Source organism: Strongylocentrotus purpuratus, unplaced genomic scaffold, assembly GCF_000002235.5.
Source record: "Strongylocentrotus purpuratus isolate Spur 01 unplaced genomic scaffold, Spur_5.0 spur5_contig_844, whole genome shotgun sequence".
NCBI classification, from domain to species: domain Eukaryota; kingdom Metazoa; phylum Echinodermata; class Echinoidea; order Camarodonta; family Strongylocentrotidae; genus Strongylocentrotus; species Strongylocentrotus purpuratus.
Window position 1 is genome coordinate 50182 of NW_022145551.1, and position 18943 is coordinate 69124.

General features: G+C 36.3%; 1 protein-coding gene across 1 annotated transcript in view; it reads right to left on the reverse strand.

Annotated features, from left to right (window-relative positions):
* The window catches only part of tmem16 (transmembrane protein 16), a gene marked incomplete at its 5' end in the record, with an annotated part of 66422 nt that overhangs the window by 10691 nt on the left and 36788 nt on the right, over positions 1-18943 (reverse strand). Inside the window, 9 exon segments of the mRNA NM_001079541.1 lie at positions 3193-3290; positions 3956-4013; positions 4443-4554; positions 5281-5317; positions 6099-6263; positions 13858-13932; positions 16491-16553; positions 17504-17586; positions 18779-18839. Of these exon segments, the coding sequence (NP_001073009.1) occupies positions 3193-3290; positions 3956-4013; positions 4443-4554; positions 5281-5317; positions 6099-6263; positions 13858-13932; positions 16491-16553; positions 17504-17586; positions 18779-18839 (752 nt within the window).

Consider the following 18943-nt stretch of genomic DNA (forward strand, 5'->3'; position numbering starts at 1 on the left):
ATATTATTTAATCGATATATAACTTAAAGCAATTAACAAAATAGATTATGTTTAATCTTTATGGTTTTATGTGATATCTTTGGTCAATAAAATACATGACGAAAACTCGTCGTTTAAAATTGAAACCCCCATTTGACTTTCACCATTTCTACTTGTACTAGAGCTGAGATTGTGATAAGCCCTAAGTAAACACTAGCGCTGTAATCCACCCCCACCGAGACCTTGATGAGGTGATAGCGAGAGAGAGATAAGCATGATACAGGGGGAAAGGAAGGGAAAAGGGAGAAAGAGACACATGCAGGGGTTCGCTGCCAGAGTTAAAATTGTTGTTATATCGCCAATTATGGGTCATTTTGCTTCGTTCGAACTTTCATTTTGGTCTTCATCTAAATTATTAGTGACTTTAGGACATAAAAATATCTTAAAACAAGTAAAATACTTATTTCCTACTTCTCATTTCCTTTCAGGCAGACCCCAGTAAGAGTTTGTTTACACTAGTATTACGTAAGATGATGTAGAGTCCAGCTGCAATCCAATATCTTAATCTCTCTGTCCAAGTTTTTAACGAGAGAATTGAAAGTGGGGTAGTGAGACCCCATCAGATTCCCATTGGTGCCTGTGTAATAGTAGTAGCTCTCTCAAAGTTTTAACGAGAGAAACGAAACTGGGGTATTGCTACCCCACCAGATTACAAAGTTTTAACGAGAGAAACGAATCTGGGGTAGTGCTACCCCACCAGATTACATTGACTGCTGTGCTATAGTGGTGGGGTATAGTTTTAACGAGAGCTTTTCGTAATGACTCCAGCCAACTTATTACTCACTGAAGTATAAGAACAGAGCGCCCAAAATCGTTAAAAACTAGATGGAATTCGACTGCGCGCAGTCGAAAAATGATGCCTCTGTCATAGAGCAATTTTACAAACCAAAACAGAAGAAATTTTTAAAATTCAAGTTCAATTGTAATCCATTGACAGGTTCTCAGAATATCGTGATTACAAGCAATTTCTCACATATATGACCCTTTGATCTTTGACTTCATGACCCTAAAATCTACTCAGTTCTTTGGCTCTGCAAGATGTCCTGAGTTAAATAGTAATCCATCTGTCAGTTCTAATGAGAATGTGTTCACAAGCTATTTTTGCATACATAATGAGCCCATGATCTTTGACCTTTGACCTTATGAACCAAGAATTTACTCAGTTCATTGGCCTTGCAAGTAACATACATGACCTAATTTTGGCAGGAATCCATCAATCAGTTCTTGAGATAACGCGATCACAAGCTGTTATTGCATACATAATGTGTGCTGTGGCCTTTGACCTTTGACCTCATGACCACTAAATCTAATCAGTTCATTGGCTCTGCAAGTAACATACATGACCTAAGTTTGGCAGCAATCCATCAATCGGTTCTTGAGATAACGTGATCACAAGCTGTTTATGCATACATAATGAGCCCTGTGACCTTTGACCTTTAACCTCATGACCCCAAAATCTAATCAGTTCATTGGCTCTGCAAGATACATACATGACCAAAGTTTGGCAGGAATCCATCAATCGGTTCTTCAGATAACGCGATCACGAGCTGTTTTTGCATACCTAATGAGCCCTGTGACCTTTGACCTTTGACCTCGTGACCCCAAATCTAATCAGTTCATCAGCTCTGCAAGATACATACATGACCAAAGTTTGGCAGCAATCCATCAATCGGTTCTTGAGATAACGCGATCACAAGCTGTTTATGCATACATAATGAGCCCTGTGACCTTTGACCTTTAACCTCATGACCCTAAAATCTAATCAGTTCATTAGCTCTGCAAGATACATACATGACCAAAGTTTGGCAGGAATCCATCAATCGGTTCTTCAGATAACGCGATCACGAGCTGTTTTTGCATACCTAATGAGCCCTGTGACCTTTGACCTTTGACCTCGTGACCCCAAAATCTAATCAGTTCATCGGCTCTGCAAGATACATACATGACCAAAGTTTGGCAAGAATCCATCAATCGGTTCTTCAGATAACGCGATCACAAGAACGGGACGTACGTACGTACGGACGGACAACCCGAAAACATAATGCCTCCGGCTACTTCGTAACGGAGGCATAAAAATACTTGTTAAAGCCTGTCTGCACTAGTTTGGCAAGGAGGGATTAGACCTCCCTGCAAGGTCACTGACAGGTGGTTATCTCATCAAATCAGCTCTCAATTAACATAAGAAAACTAGAGGGAACTTCGACTGCGCGCAGTCGAAAATGATGCCTCCGTCATAGAGCAATTTTACAAACCAAAACAGAAGAAATTTTTCGAATTCAAGTTCAATTGTAATCCATTAACAGGTTTTCAGAATATTGTGATTACAAGCTATTTTTGCATACATAATGAGCCCATGACCTTTGACCTTGTGACCCCTACATCTAATCAGTTCATCGGCTCTGCAAGTAACATACATGACCTAAGTTTGGCAGCAATCCATCAATCGGTTCTTCAGATAACGCGATCACAAGCTCGTTTTGCATACATAATGAGCCCTGTGGCCTTTGACCTTTGACCTCGTGACCTCAAAATCTAATCAGTTTTTTGGCTTTGCAAGTAACATACATGACCTAAGTTTGGCAGCAATCCATCAATCGGTTCTTCAGATAATGCGATCACGAGCTCGTTTTGCATACATAATGAGCCCTGTGACCTTTGACCTTTGACCTCGTGACCCCAAAATCTAATCAGTTCATCGGCTCTACAAGATACATACATGACCAAAGTTTGGCAGGAATCCATCAACCAGTTCTTCAGATAACGCGATCACGAGCTCGTTTTGCATACATAATGAGCCCTGTGACCTTTGACCTTTGACCTGGTAACCCCAAAATCTAATCAGTTCATCGGCTCTACAAGATACATACATGACCAAAGTTTGGCAGGAATCCATCAACCAGTTCTTCAGATAACGCGATCACGAGAACGGGACGTACGTACGTACAGACGTACGTACGTACGGACGTACGGACGGACGGACAACCCGAAAACATAATGCCTCCGGCTACTTCGTAACGGAGGCATAAAAAGGGATCATGGGGGACCAACGGGTATCACTTAGGTATTGTTTGCCAAATATAGAGGGCGCAAGTAGCTACAAGTAGTGCGGTGGGGCTTTAATAGAAAATAAGAACTGAAGAACTGACAACTTACGGCATAGCCAGCTCCATGAAGTTGTTGAAGAATTGCTTTCCGCACATAGTGATAGCAATATTAATGAAGAGTTCTTGCATACATCCAGCAGGGTCACACTAAGAACAGACACAGAAAGATAATAAAATATAGTCAATTATTATTATTAAAGGGAAAATCCAACCCAATTAGACAACTGCTCTAAAAGAAAGCAGAAAAATCAGAGAGTTGCAATTAAATCTTACGTAATATAAGAAAGTTATTCATTTTTGAAAGTTAAAATCACTATACAAAAATTTAATGAGGGCTTGTAACAGTATCTCGACAAGTATGTGTTTAAAGGTAAAGACCAGTTATGGTCATGCGATTGCATTGTGAAAGAAACGTTGTGGAATCGATCAGAAAAGGTTGATCATCTAGCATCTAGCATCTGCAAGGTTCTGGAATCATCAAAATGATAAGAAATTTTGCCCATTCTTCGTAAAGTTACAAGCACTATACACAGAAAGATGTATATGGGACTACCCTATATCTCTCACAGACCATGAGAGAAACAAATTTACCAAATATATGAATTAGTAGGCAGTTTCCCGGCAAATTTTTTATCATCATGTATTAGTCAAAACATATTCTTTCACATGATTGGTAATGAGAGCTTCAATTTCATTTTTTGAAATTGGGGCGTTTCCAATACTGGTCTTTACCTTTAATCATTACTTCATCTGTTGTATGGGAAAGAACCATATATTTCTTGTTATCAATCTTTAAAAATAAAAATCCTCACCTCTTCCTGACGCCATATTCCGAAAACACGTCCATAGTCAGCTGGGGTACCGGGTAGGCTGTTACAAAAAGAACAGATTAAGTTTATGAAATTCAAATTAGCTTTAAAAATGTCTCATGCTTGTAAAGTAATGTATTTATCTACCCACATGTAAGACAAGTTGCATTATAAAAATAAATTTTATTTCAATGCTTAAAGGCATCGTTTATTAATGTTAAATCTGAGATGCATGGCCATACGTGTTATCAGTGTCTTTGATATGGTGTAAAATTGAAGCCCTACAAAAATTGCGCTTCAAAAAGATCATGAAGTGCCTCAAAAAAGTAAAAATCTTTGAGTGACCGGTTTTACCATACTCATTTTACGCATTAGACTGTAGTGTTATAAAAAAACATTTGAGAAATGAAATTTTGATTTCCAATCATAAATATCTTGATAATCAGACAGGCAATGCTTGACCTTTAACCTAGTTAATGACGATGCTTACCGGCCCTTGAAGAAAGCAATGTAAAAACTGGTAGAGTAGTAATTGACGAATGCAAAGAGGTACATCTTGAAGGTGAAGCTGTCTTCGTACTCTGTCTCAGTACGGTGCAACTCTGTGGTCAAAGAGATGATCATTTGTACGTCAACATTTCGGACATTGCTTAGCGCAAGACAACAGAATAACCCCCGCCTCCTATTAAAGTATTACGTGATCAATATGTTCAGTTTATAAAATTTAGGAGAATCTACTTTTTTTCCATTCTGAGTATAGCAAATTAATTCCATTTGAACTTTTTATAACATTTTCTAATCTTTTGCAATTCAATAATTTCTGATCCTATCATTTCCACTGTTATGAATGAAACGCATACAACATGCAAAGAGATTGTAACATGCATGTAATGTAATATGCCGAGTCTAATGGGTGTTAACTCAAATCATTATTTTCCACTGAAAACTACATACATGTACATAAATCAATGACATATTACAGTCCAACCTGCTTTAACCACCACCTGTATAGAAAGACCACCCGTCTATAAAGGCCATATTTTTTGTTTCCCTTAATTACGGTTTCTCAATGAAACATGTACAAAAGGAACCTGTTCTGTTTATAAAGACCAATTTTCTTGCCTCCCTTGGGTGGTCATTATAGACAGATTTCACTGTACTTTTGTTAATATAAGTGGCGGGATCATAAAGTGCACCAAAAGGTTGCTGGAAATAACCCCCCTTTGGGAAATGATAGAAGTGAACGTTCAGCTGGCAATATCACATGGTCCACGTATAAACCCAAATCTACAATAAATAATCATTACATTTGTGAGAAAGGAACTTACCTAGATTAGTCAGCCAAACTGCAATACGCTCGTACAGCTGTAAAGGAAAACGGAGTAGAGACGATTAAGGGTACATAATTACACCATTTAAAGCTCCTCCAAAGTGTTGGGAGCCACAAATTCGCCACAAAGTTTATGGCAAAGAGGATGTCATTTAAGACACACTTCTGCAAAGATTTCCCCTCACGGATTGTGTTTGAAGAAAAATATTGATAAGTGAATACATAATTTGTGTTTCCAGGGGGGTGTTTCACAAAGATCCTAAGTAGAACTTAACACTAAGTTGGACTTAAAAATTATGGACAGCCATTGGAGCCTTAAAATGAAATATATTCAAAAGCAGAAATTCAAGTATTTTAGACTTTTTATAAATTCCACATCAAGAACATAGAATCTCCCATGATAATAGAAAATATGAATGATTTGAATCAACATTTTATGTCTTTTAAAATAACTTTTACAAAATGTTTTCGAGGATGCTAATGGCTTTCCATAATTTTTAAGTCCAACTTAGAGATAAGTTCAACTTAGGATCTTTGTGAAACACCCCCCTGGGAGTATTAGGGAAAAGTTTCCCGACGTCAAGGCACCAGTGATGACTACAATTTGGATCAAAAGCAACTCTTTATAAGACGGGGCCATAGCTACTGTAGGAGTGTTGGGCGCCCCCCCCCCCAAAAAAAAAAAAACAATGGAGTGAAGTGTGCAATGCTTTTTTTTGTTTTGTTTTGGAGTCCTTCAGTGCGAAAATTTAATCACGCGAAAAAAACAGCATTTATAGTATTCTATAGTTTTTCTGGAATTTCAGTCAGACTCACTATCTGCAGGATCATGATGAGGATGAGCGAGATCATGGAAGCCGTAACCGAGGTGATGATGGAGGCATACGAAGAGATGAATTCCTGATCGATGGCGAAGATGGCCGTCTTGACGACGATCCTGTAGACGATGACGGTCATCACGGCGGCCATAACAAGCAGAATCTAGGAGGATCGTGGGAGGAAACGGTCAAGAGACCACAAAAGAAGTCAGGCTTTGCTTTGGATTATTACCGGTACTGCACTACGTTCTACTCTTGAGAGCAAGAAGCACATACACTTGCATCATTCAAAATTGATTTATGCCCTTCTCCTTCTCACTAGATTTGAATTCCTTTGTTCTACTAAAAATTGGGCTTAAAGACCATCTGTACTAGTTTACAGGAGGGATTAGACCACACTGCAAGGTCACTGGACAGGTGGTTATCTCATCAACTCAGTTCTCAATTAACATAAGAAAAAGAGGATCATGGGGGACCAATGGTCACCGTTTAGGCATTGTTTGTTATAAAGAGGGCGCAAGTAGCTGCAAGTAGTGCAGTGGGCCTTTAAAGCTTGTGTTCAGAATCCGGTTAAAAAAAGTAAGTTAGTGAGAAGTCTAACTTTTCCTATTAGGTTTAACTGAGTGGGTACAATATTGACCTTGGAGTTTAAAGGCCCACTGTCCTACTTGTAGCTACTTGCGCCCTCTATATAACAAACAATGCCTAATCGGTGACCATTGGTCCCCCATGATCCTCTTTTTCTTATGTTAACTGAGAGCTGAGTTGATGAGATTACCACCTGTCCAGTGACCTTGCAGGGCGATCTTATCCCTCCTGTAAACTATGGCAGATAAGCTTTAAAGTAATAGGTCTCATGGCCTAGTAAAAAGTCTAAAATTCAATATGAAAACTGTCAGGAGGTTTTAAACTGACTTGACTATGTTTATGTTGACTTTTTTGTTCAAACTAAAATACATACAAAATTGATGTATCATTGATCTTATTTTAACTCCCTGTTGCAAATTGATTTCAATGATAAGAATTCAAATCTTTGGCAGATTATCCATTTATCAATCTGTTATGTGCAGTCAGTTTTGCGTGCTATATATTTTTTTCATTTTCTTAATATTTTTTTTTATGTATTTCTGCACTGGCAAAATTTGCCATAACTTGTAAAATGCACTTTGAATCAAAATCAGCAAATGCTAATATGCTTTTTGAAAATAGTGCTAAAAAATGACATGCAATAACACACATATTATCATTCATACAAGCAGTGCATAGTTTTCGTTTCAATAAAATTGCAAATAATTTCAAGAAATTTACACTCCGTGCTGGAGGGGCCTTTAGTTCGATGTATTTTTAAGGTAAATAGATGCATTCATTTTGTGATGCAATATCTTTTATACATACATATATTGCTATACCAATAGTGGTAAGAGTAATTATATTATCTCTCAAACATAATAGTTATAATAACAATAATGATGATTATCAGAGGCTGTTTCTGTGTATATAGTGCTAGTCCCTCTCTAATATATAGTTTCAGCAAATTAAATACAGTAAGACCTATTTTTCCTTGTCCTGGCCTTTACGGTTTGGGCCTTGACTATAACTCCATAGACTACATTCATGACTATATCAAAATGTTACATACATGTAGCAACTTCAAGTTTTTGTTTTGAATAAAACATATGTATTGGGGAAGGGCGAGTCGGGGAGAATTCACAGTGTATTATAAAGGAGTATTAGGGGAAACTTCCCTAATTTCAGGGCACCAGTAATGACTACAATACTATTATACAAATATGGAGAAAACATCAACCATTTGCAAATATCCTATTCATGCATTGTTGCTACAAATTTGAGCCCATTCTGGCATGTAAATATGTTCCTGAAATTTTCCAATCATATGATTAACTGTGTTTTCCCTCATAGTTTTACTAACATCCCTGCTTCTATATTAGAGTGGTTTCAGAACTTCTGAAAAGCTCAACATTAAAAAAAAACTTTAAATCCCTTTAAAGTAATTTCAAGGTATTTGCAAATGGTCGACACAATCTTTTACTAGAAAATTAGATCATTTTGAATCGATCACAATGACAAAGGGAGTGTATAGGAAATCACAGTTACAAGGATAAAGAGTAAAATAGACTTTTAAAAGCATTAGAGATCTACTTGTAAGAACAGTGCTTGCATGTCATAGTCATTTGACGTCTTCTTTCTTAAAATGTAGTATGCTTGCGATTTTGGGTTCAGTTTTGGCTTTTGTAAGACATCATACAAGTAAATTTTCAATTTAGAGACGGCAAAATTAATTCTCCTTCTTATTCTGACCAAACTTTAAAAATTTGTAAGCAGCATACAGACAGTTCTTACAGAGATCTCTACTGCTTTTTGTTTTCTATACTTGTCAAAATCAATATTGAAATAAAATCACACACTCTAAAGTTGTTAAACATGTTATACAATCACAAATTATACAATTACTGGTAAAAAATTAATAAACACCAAAATAAATGTTATATAGTTTTTTATAAGAAATAGGATTAAGTATGATGAGAAAGAAGATATTATACTCCATTTAAACCCAGCAAATATCATTCCAGAAAAACGATACAAATATTGATATACGTTTATACAACAAGACTTACAATCCCCAAAATATGTGTTAATGAAGTTTACGAGCTTCCCAATAATTACATTTTAGCTATGAATTTTTGTTTTACAATAAATTATAAGACAATTTGCAAGAGTGTGATAATGGGAAGGAAGGTATATGGATTTATATACACAGTCAACGTTAAATAAAGCTAAAATACTGCAAAAGCAAATCTTCTGAGCAGTGTACCTGCTTATTCTTTTAGTTGCTCATGCCTGTACTTAAAAATAATTCCATTTTCCCATTTTTATTGTAAAATTGCACCCATTTCATACATAATTTAGAGGTATATTTTGACCAGTTTACCAGTTTCTTGAGCCCCAAAGCATTGTAAATTAAAGCATTTTAGAAAGGATTTCATATAATGTTCAGTATTTAAATATGGTGACTTATAGAGAATATTCAGAAGGGTAGGAGAAAACTTGTTAATGATAGGAAATATATGAAATGGCTGAAATCATCAAATATTTTAAGGCTTTTAATATTACTGACTTCACTACCAAATTGATCTGAAAAGAGCTTCAATATAAATCATTATAAAATAAAAATCTTGTGAATTTACAAAATTTATGTGAGGCTGCATGACTACATCAAACAGCTACAGCACCACATCTGTATATTCCCTAATAAATTCAGAATACACTTAAAATGTACAATGGCAAGAATATATCATATGTTGACATCAATACAATCTTAGAAGTTTTCTACAATAATAGAAAAAGGCATTCAGATAAATCTACACACAAGCATTGAAGCTCCATACAAATCTGATATACATACAAGTGCTTGTGCACAAATTACATGTACAATGAAAGAAAACCTAAGATGTTGCACAAATTTAGCTGATAAAGAAAACAAATTTACAGTTCAATCATAGAAAAATTGGATACAATTAAAGTTGATAGATAATAAATAAAGCTTATAAATTGAGCTTTTATTTAAGTAGCTCATTTTTCGGGCTCCCAACATTTAAGAGCCTAGAGGGGCTTAAGAGTTGAATAGTCAAGTAGGATATTAATAGTAGATACCTACAGTTAAAAACTAAATTATTCATACCATTACAAAATTGTGTAATTTCTGTGAAGTATTTGAAAAAATGATTTGTCCCGATTTATGTTTCAAGAGAATGTAACATTCAAGATTACATCAAAAAGTATTCAATAAAGGCCCTAATTCAACCAGTCCACCTTTCATTCTTGACTTTCCAAAACACAAAAATATAAAATTTACAAAGGGGGTATGAATAACTTAACTGTAAACTGTATTAGTAACCATACTCAAAACCAACCCATGACTTGCCATGCACTCTGAATATGCACTGAGATTGTAACTCTTGGGGATTTTTTCTTCTATTTTTTTTAATGAAAGCCCTGCTTTTATTTGCTATTCAAAAGAAATTTCTGGCAAATTTGCTGAGGCATTTCATTCTTTTCAACAACAAATAAGCAGAGGATTGTTTGAAGTTTACTGGAGCTAGACAGGTTGCTCTATCAAGCATTTGTTTCATGAGGCAGCCCTCGAGTCATTGGTCACTGTTACGGGTAGATTTATGGGTAGATTTACGGGTAGATTTACAGGTAGATTAACGGGTAGATTTACAGATAGATTTTACGGGTAGATTTACAGGCAGATTTACATATAGATTTACAGGTAGATTGACGGATAGATTTACGGCTAGATTGACAGATAGATTTACGGGCAGATTTACAGGTAGATTTACAGATAGATTTTATGGGTAGATTTACAGGCAGATTTACAGATAGATTTACAGGTAGATTGACGGATAGATTGACGGATAGATTTACGGGTAGATTGACAGATAGATTTACGGGTAGATTTACAGGTAGATTTACAGGTAGATTTACTGACACATCTTCAGGCAGGTAGGTTTTGAACATATGGGACACTTAAAGAGAAGGTCGAGTTCTGGTCATGCGATTGCATTGTGAAAGAAACAGCATGGAATCGATCAGAAAAAGTTGATCATGTTGCATGTAAATAGTGGTGTGTACTGAAAGGTTCTGGAATCATAAAAATGATAAGAGATTTGGCTCAGTCTTGGTAAAAGTAACAAGCACTGTACACAGAAAGATTTATCTTGGACTACAAAAACAAGTGGCATAAAAATGTGTATTTCTTTGATGTTCTTCCACACTTGCATAATAACAATCAAAACGTGCACAAATTATGTTACACCTCTCCCCAGAACTCAACCTTCTCTTTAAGCCTCTACTGTACTCTGTTATCAATATCTACATTACACTCTACATTTCATTTCTTTGGATCCATAAGGACATTAAAGATGAAGTTGAGTTCTGGTCATGCGATTGCATCAGAAAGAAACGGTGTGGAACCGACCAGAAAAGGTTGATCATCTAGCATATAAGAATTTGTGTGTATTGCACGGTTCTGGAATCATCAAAATGATAAGAAATTTGGCCAAGTCTTGGTAAAGTTAAAAACACTGAACACAGAAAGATGTATATGGGACTACATGAACACGTGGCGTAAATATCCAACCCCCCCCCCCCCCCCCCGAGTTTTACGATGTTACATGACATATTTAGAATATGAAGGCATTTGAAGAGCCATGCTTTTCAGGAAACGTGTCTTATCTGATGTTCTTCCACACTTGCATAATAAGTGATAACGCTCACAAATTATTTTTCACCTCTCCCCAGAACTCAACCTTCTCTTTAAGCCTCTACTGTACTGTGTTATAAATATCTACATTACACTCTACATTTCATTTGCTTGGGGCCATAAGGACATTAAAGGTACTGTGTTCCTTTTGCAGCCAACCTCAAATTCTGTAGAACTTTGCAGGAATAATGAATATATCACGTATGTCCTATCTGTGAAATTTAAACGTTAGCAGTGTCCTAATATTCAAATTATACAAGGAAACCCGTTTACTTGCCAGACTTCAATGTCAGACACTATTGAGTGATTGACTGGCTTTTTTTCTTCTTTGGTAATAACATACATAAAATGAGCTGTAAAGGGTACTTTAGCATTTGTCTACATTAATAACCCACTTCTTGTGATGGCCAAAATTAAACTGATTGAATCTTTGCGCAGCATAAAACGTATGACCATTCGGTACAATGGTCTGAAAATCAAGACTTTTACTTATTGGCTCTATAACTCCTAAGTCGATTTGACAACTAATAGTCGTTATTTCCCCAATTGAAGACATTTTCAAGCCCCACCTTTTTTAGGGAAGTTCTAAATTAGTATCATCTTTCAAATGCCGTTGGAATTTAACCTTTTTATTTTTTGGGCTTGCAAATGGGACATAGTACCCTTAACAGACCTTGTAACTCCAAACAGATGATTCGATACACACACTTGTGCTTCATCCTACCATGAATAAAATAAGCGCTACTCCACCGACAAGGCGGGGGAATCGCACTTTCAGGGGAACAAACGGCTCCTCTCGCTACAGGGGTCAAGGGTTATGGCAGGGGTCAAGGGTTACAGCAGAGGTCAGGGGGTAAAGGTTAGCCAGAGGGGACAATGAGGGGGCGTGTTTGTTACCCATGCAAAGCCAAAAGAGGTGTCAGTTGAAACGAGAGAGAAAATTGTTTGGGTGTTACCGGAAGTTTGGATAAGCCATCATCATGCACATGCATCAGGATGTTGGTTAGAGGTCACCGGGTTGCCCAAGGTTAGAGGTCATCCACAGGTCGAAGGTCATCCAGGATCCAAGTGTTTTAGTTGCCACATGCATGGATGGTTTATGAGGCATGTATCAATGGCATGGAAAACACACATTGGACATGTCATGGAGGTTTGTGAGAACATGAGAGTCACAATGCATGTGAAATGAACGAAAACAAATCCCAATTTTGATATTTAATAACAAGCATTTTTTATTTCAAAGTTAAGTTGTTGGCATTGAATTTATATGAAAATTTCAATGATTTTTGTAATAAATATGGAATAAATATTTTGATAAATGTATACATGAAGATTTAGTTCCATGAATTTTGCAAAATGTTTATATTAGCAAGAAATCATTTTCAAGGGATATAATAATAGTTATTATTTTTGTTAATATTTTATGCCATGTTTAGGAAGAAAAAGAATATAACAATTCAGAAGGAAAGTTTGCCCGAATCCATTAGGATGAAAATATAAGGAATTGATACAAGGCCAGTACAATTAGACATTAATGAAATGTCATGTATTTGACAGAAATGCATCACAAGAGACAAAGGTGTAATGTCACAAGGTGAGTGAATTTGGAAGGAAAAGAGAGAAAAACCAAAAGGTTAGCTTCAAAAACACCAAGAGATTGAACCCCTAGAGCAAACCCATTCACAAGGAGAACGAAAGGGCATTAATAGAGTCATCAGCTAAGAGGAAAAGTCAGTGAAAGTTGGTGAAAATTTCAATATCCTTGGTTAAAATAACGGTTAAACACATGCAGGAGATGAAAATGAGAATTGGAAATAAAAAGAAAAAGTGAAAGTTCATAGGGTGTAAAACTTGGGCGTGGGCAGACGAAGGGTGTACCAGTGGAAGGTGGTATTCGGTACATGCATATCATTAGACAATACTTAGTTAGTAGAGAAGATAAGCCATACATACAGAGTAAAAACTTGTTCAAGTAATGAAATACACTAATCAGATAACAAGATGCAAGTATAGTAGTGTAAAAGTTTTTTAAGGCGAGTACAAAGCCATACATGAGGATGATACAAGCAAGGAGACGAGCTTTGTGTGGAGGTTAGTCGAGAAGAAGTTACACTTTAGGTTTCGAGGCGACACACTTGAACACACACAAAAACAGGTGGTAAAGAAGAAGGTGCTGCTATGTCGGGGAGCACCAGCTTATAATCTCTCACCATGAATGCAATTGTAAGAACGGACGTCGAAAATCGAGGGAAGCGCTTGGAGAACTTCATGTACTTCTCGGGAAGCTAAACAGAATCGTCAAATGCACAACAATAGAAAAACACATGCATACAGGTTATGTTTTGTACTATCATGATGCTATCTAGAGATTTTGTCCCATAATGCAACGGAGCATCGTTGCAAAGGAAAAGCACTGAATTGGCTTTTGGGGGATTTTTTTTTCTCGTCTTGATTTGTTGTCAAGTCTCACCATGAAGAAAATGGATGCAATAGATGCCGAGAATCTCGGGAACTTTCTCGAGAACTTCATGTAAGGCTCGGTCAGCTGAGGGCGCCAAATATCAATTCACACGTCATGCAGTCAATCAGCGTATGTTAAAAAAAGTGTGATAGAATCGAGAAAACGTGAGCATGAGCCATGAATACATTTGACAAATATATGAATAAACATCATATAGGACATTCAAAGTGTATGAATATTCATGAGTACAGTATGACTGTTCACCAATGGGTGGCAGCAGTGGGATAGCTCATGAATATTAGAAATGAACTCATGAATAGACATGTTTTCATACAATGACACTGACAATGTATGAATATTCATGATTCTCTTTGAAAATCTGTTAGACAAGCAATGCATTGTAATCGATAAACACACAAACGATCAAGATTACAAGACATTAAGAAGCAAGAACAAAATGAATATTCATGATCTTGGTGTCCAGGATATCTGTAAAATGGTCCAATCAGATCATCAGGTTCATGTTTCATGTTCTCCAAGCGACTTTAAAGTGTGATATAAAATGCACAATCCATGATTAGTTAATAATTCATCAACAAGATCATGGCATATTCCACTCGGGGTTGCAAAATGCTGTTGCCTGCAAAAGAAAAGTACAAATAGTTAGTCATGCCAAAATGGGGATGCTTTCTAGTAATATTTAAAATCTTTAAAAAATTGAAGCAAATAATAAGAACAAATAGATTATTGTCATACTATTCTGATTTCAATGAAATTTTGTGCCATTTTAACAATTTCCCACAATGGATTGTTGTGTCTTTACTGAAAAGCAGTAATTCTTTATTTTGTGACACTTGAAAACACTCGAAAATAATACATTTTGCTTTTGATAATCCCCCCAAAACTTGGAACTCAAACTTCCTTTAGTTATTCTTTAGCATTCACACATGGAACTGGCAAGGGGTAATCAGGGTTTTTGAGCACATCAAGAAATGTCCAAAGTCCAAAGACTTGGGGTGATCTCAACGCTTCTCACCAGGAAGAAAACGGACATGACAGAAGCCCAGAGACGTGGGACCTTCTTCCTAGGCTTGATGTACGACTCACGGTTCTTCAAGGTCAAAGGTTAAAGGTTAAGGTGAAAACAAAATGAGTTCAGATATGACTGTGTAATGTTGAATGTCGGGTGCTTTTGAATGTTTGAAATGGATAAATGGCGCCATACAAGTGCTGTGGATCATCATCATCATCATTTCAATCAAGGACGCAGGTTCGAAACTGAGACACATCTTTCGGATGGTGACGTTTAAGGTCGGGCCCCAGACATAATCATATGTGATTGATACACGTCTGTACAAACCCAATTACACACACACACACATCATCATCATCATCATGTTATGTGAAGAATACAAGTTCACCAAGGATGGAGAGAACTGGTTTAAAGAAGAGAGCCATGTTCTGTTCTGGCAGTTCCATCTCCAAACATCCCAAGATTCTGAAAATAACATTCAACTTTAGCAAACAAGGAAGAGACCCACAAGAGGAGAAGTTGAAGCCGGCCGTCTAGAGGATGTTGAAGGTCCATATGACTTCAGGGACCCGTTTCACAAAGCCTTTTTTCAATGACAAATGACAAAAATCAGTGACAAATCTGCTGATGACCAATCAGAAGCAAGGATTTCAGTAGCTTATAACAAAAACTGTCATCTGTCACCGGTGACAAGTTTTGTGAAACGCCACCCTGTTCTCCATCTCAGCAAGGTCGTCTTGACCAAGGACCAGACATTGTAAAGGAATTAAATGGTTAAATGTTGATCCAACTGGTATATTCTTCAAGATGTAAAGCCTCCCTTTACACTCCTACTGCCTTGAAACACAAATCATAAACTGTAAGGGAAACAACTGCAGGATAACTGGAAGAAGTGCCCACAAAATAAAAACACATTCAGGTATTTTTAAACAAAGCAAAGTAAAGAAAAACATAATTGTATAATTTTTGTCCATCATATGCATTTGAAAAACTTGAATGCAAAACAGTAGCCTCATATACTTTCGAATATTCTGATTATTTTCACAATATTTGCTAATAAACTTCTGATACTATCTTAGTTTCTTTCTTATAACTGAGAATTATTTGACGCATCTAGGAATGCACTTGAATTTAAATCAAATAAATGAATGACCTTTGTGTTTGCATAAAAACTCTTCAGATACACTTACAAAACAGCTCATAAAAATATATGAAAGTAAAATCCCATACATAATTTTTTTGGTTTCCTTTAACAAATGTATTTTGGGATGAGCTTGGGCACAAATATCTTTGGTAACCCCTCAAAATAAAAATTGCAAATGCTTATATCACTTCATTGAGAACGACCCAATAATTTTTGTTTTTTTGTTAATATGTCTTTGTGCACACGTCTCCGGGACTGTCCAAATGTTATATATGTTTGTGACTGGCACAGTATATTGTCCAAATAAGAATTAGGAATGTGCGTCCAGTTTCCAGATTTCATAACTAGTCCCACGTTTCAATGCTTTTATTAGGGAGTGGTGTTTCCATCACCTCCTTGAGGTCTGTTCCCAAAACACATTTAAGGCATTGTCAATGATTTAAACACATAGTTTGAATGACTTACGTTGGTGATGGGACTGACTCTCCTGTCTGGGGCCTTGGCCTCGAACTCGGGACGAATGTTCTCCTAAAAGTGTCAAGAAAGAGAAAACGAGAGATCATTCATGTCATTATTACATATGTATTTGGCGACGCTCTGTCTAGTAGGGGACCTTCCATTCAATTTGAAATTTCAATTGATTTATGTTTCCAACAAAATATTACAAATCAATTATAATCATATTGGAAGTGAATGCTAAGTCACTATGAACATGACTATCATCTTGCCATTAATTTGAAATGGGTCTTAAGACTGCAAAACAAAGGTCATGGGGGCATAATTCATAAAACTTAATCATTCCATGAGTAAATTTTCGAGAGAAATTGGGAAATGAGGAATACAAACATGTAATAGTATATTTGTAAAGCGCTTAGAGACATTTGAATTAAGCGCTATATAAAAATTAAATATTATTATTATTATTAATAAGAAGAACTTGAAAAAAGAGAGATGGTGTTCATAGATCGCTAAAAGATAAAGTAGCTACAATTAAGACCAAGGAAACTATCTAATGCATTTACATAATCTAGAAGTATTTGGGGGAGAAATTAAGAAATACAGTCAACTTGTCTAAAGCGACCGCCCAAGGGAAACACAAAAAGTGGTCTTTATAGACAGGTTCCTTTTAATAGTACATGTTTCAATGAGAAACCATTTTCAAGGGAAACAAAAAATGTGGTCCTTGTAGACAGGTGGTCTTTAATAATAATAATAATAATATGTCTTGTTTACACAGGGTAGCCTCATCAGAATCCAATGGCTTCTATTGGTAAATCAATAATGATAAATCAAAACCGACTTTAGCAACTGTCCACCAAAAAAAGTATATTCTAATTTATACTGTTCTCCCTGAGGGCCCTGCAATCATATTTGTCTTTGTAGTCAGGTGGTCACTAAAGCAGGTTTGACTGTATATCAAACCTAAGAATAAATGACGAGGATAAAAGGAGCCGAAATGAGGAAAGATGAAAGCATACCTCCTGTTCTTCAAAGCCAAACAAGTCCCAGTCGTAGTCAATCGTGTTCTGCCTTCTTTTCCAGAATTCGCAGAACATGGTGGCTAGAAAGAAAAAGGAAGAAATAGATTTAAGCAACATTCCTTATTAGACAGAGAACAACAAATCGTTTTTAAATTGCATAATTAATAAGATGAATCACGACTTACACCAGAGATGCCAACCTTCTTCAACAAAAAAAGTATTCTTAAGAGCAAAAAACAGTATTTTTTTAAAATCTCTCAACTTAGCATATCGTTCCATCGAGCAGCTTAAAAAACCATGCAGTACCACGTATACGTACCCGGATAGGAGCGCGACGTGCATACATTACACGTGGGTTGTTCGCAATGTGCACAGTTTGGGGCCCGTATCACCATCCTGCGTGCAACTTTTTAAGATGTAGGTGCATAATACACTTACGACACAAAGCCCATTATCAGAAATTAAGAAAAACATCACTAAAAAAAAAAAAAAATTAAATTTAAAAAATTTAAAAAACGTAACAAAACATACAAAAAACGTACTGCCGTATTCATAGCGAAAAAACGGAACAAATACGGCAAAAACGGAACAGTTGGCATCTCTGTTACACCCCCCCCCCCCATGTTATAGTATTACAGTGTTAGGGTATTACAGAGCACAGATTTCACTATTCTTGTGGAACTCTCCTTTCCTACGCTAATGAACAACAATAGCACAACAAATTTAGCAGTGTGGCTAGACTAATATTTTTAAAACACTAGGGAAAAAATTGCCATTTTTGAAAAATGCCAATTATTCAATAGTTACATTGTTATTTTGATGTAATCACTGGATACAGACTTTCACATGAGGCCCGACCTACTTGTTTTGTCTCCAAATACTTTCATTCATGTACACGTTTTGATTTTTTTTTCTTCAGCTTTTGTTCTTCTTGTGTTCTCCGCTCATGTTATTCTCATGTTATATATTGATATCACTTTGTAACTTTTATATGTGTGTTTACCTTTGTATATTTCTAAAGAAAGTATTGAATAAATAAAATTGTACTTGAACTCAAAGCCCGACTACACTAGTTTGGCCATGGGGAATGAGACCTCCCTGCAAGGTCACTGGAAGGTGGTTATCTCATCAGCTCTCAATTAACATAAGAAAAAGAGGATCATGGGGGGACCAACAGGCACCCATTAGGCATGGTTTGCTATATAGAGGGCACAAGTAGCTATAAGAAGTGCGGTGGGGATTTAATGGAAAATAAAATGTGAAGGGACTTACCCCAGAGGGACATGAAGCAGGCAAAGAAGACGGTCGCTTCATTATCAAACAGGTACGTCAACTGTGAAGAGTAATAATGGTAATATATATTTATATGGCTCTGAATCCACCTGAAATCAAATTCTCAAGGCACACTTTTGAAACAAAAATAGAGATCACTTAAAC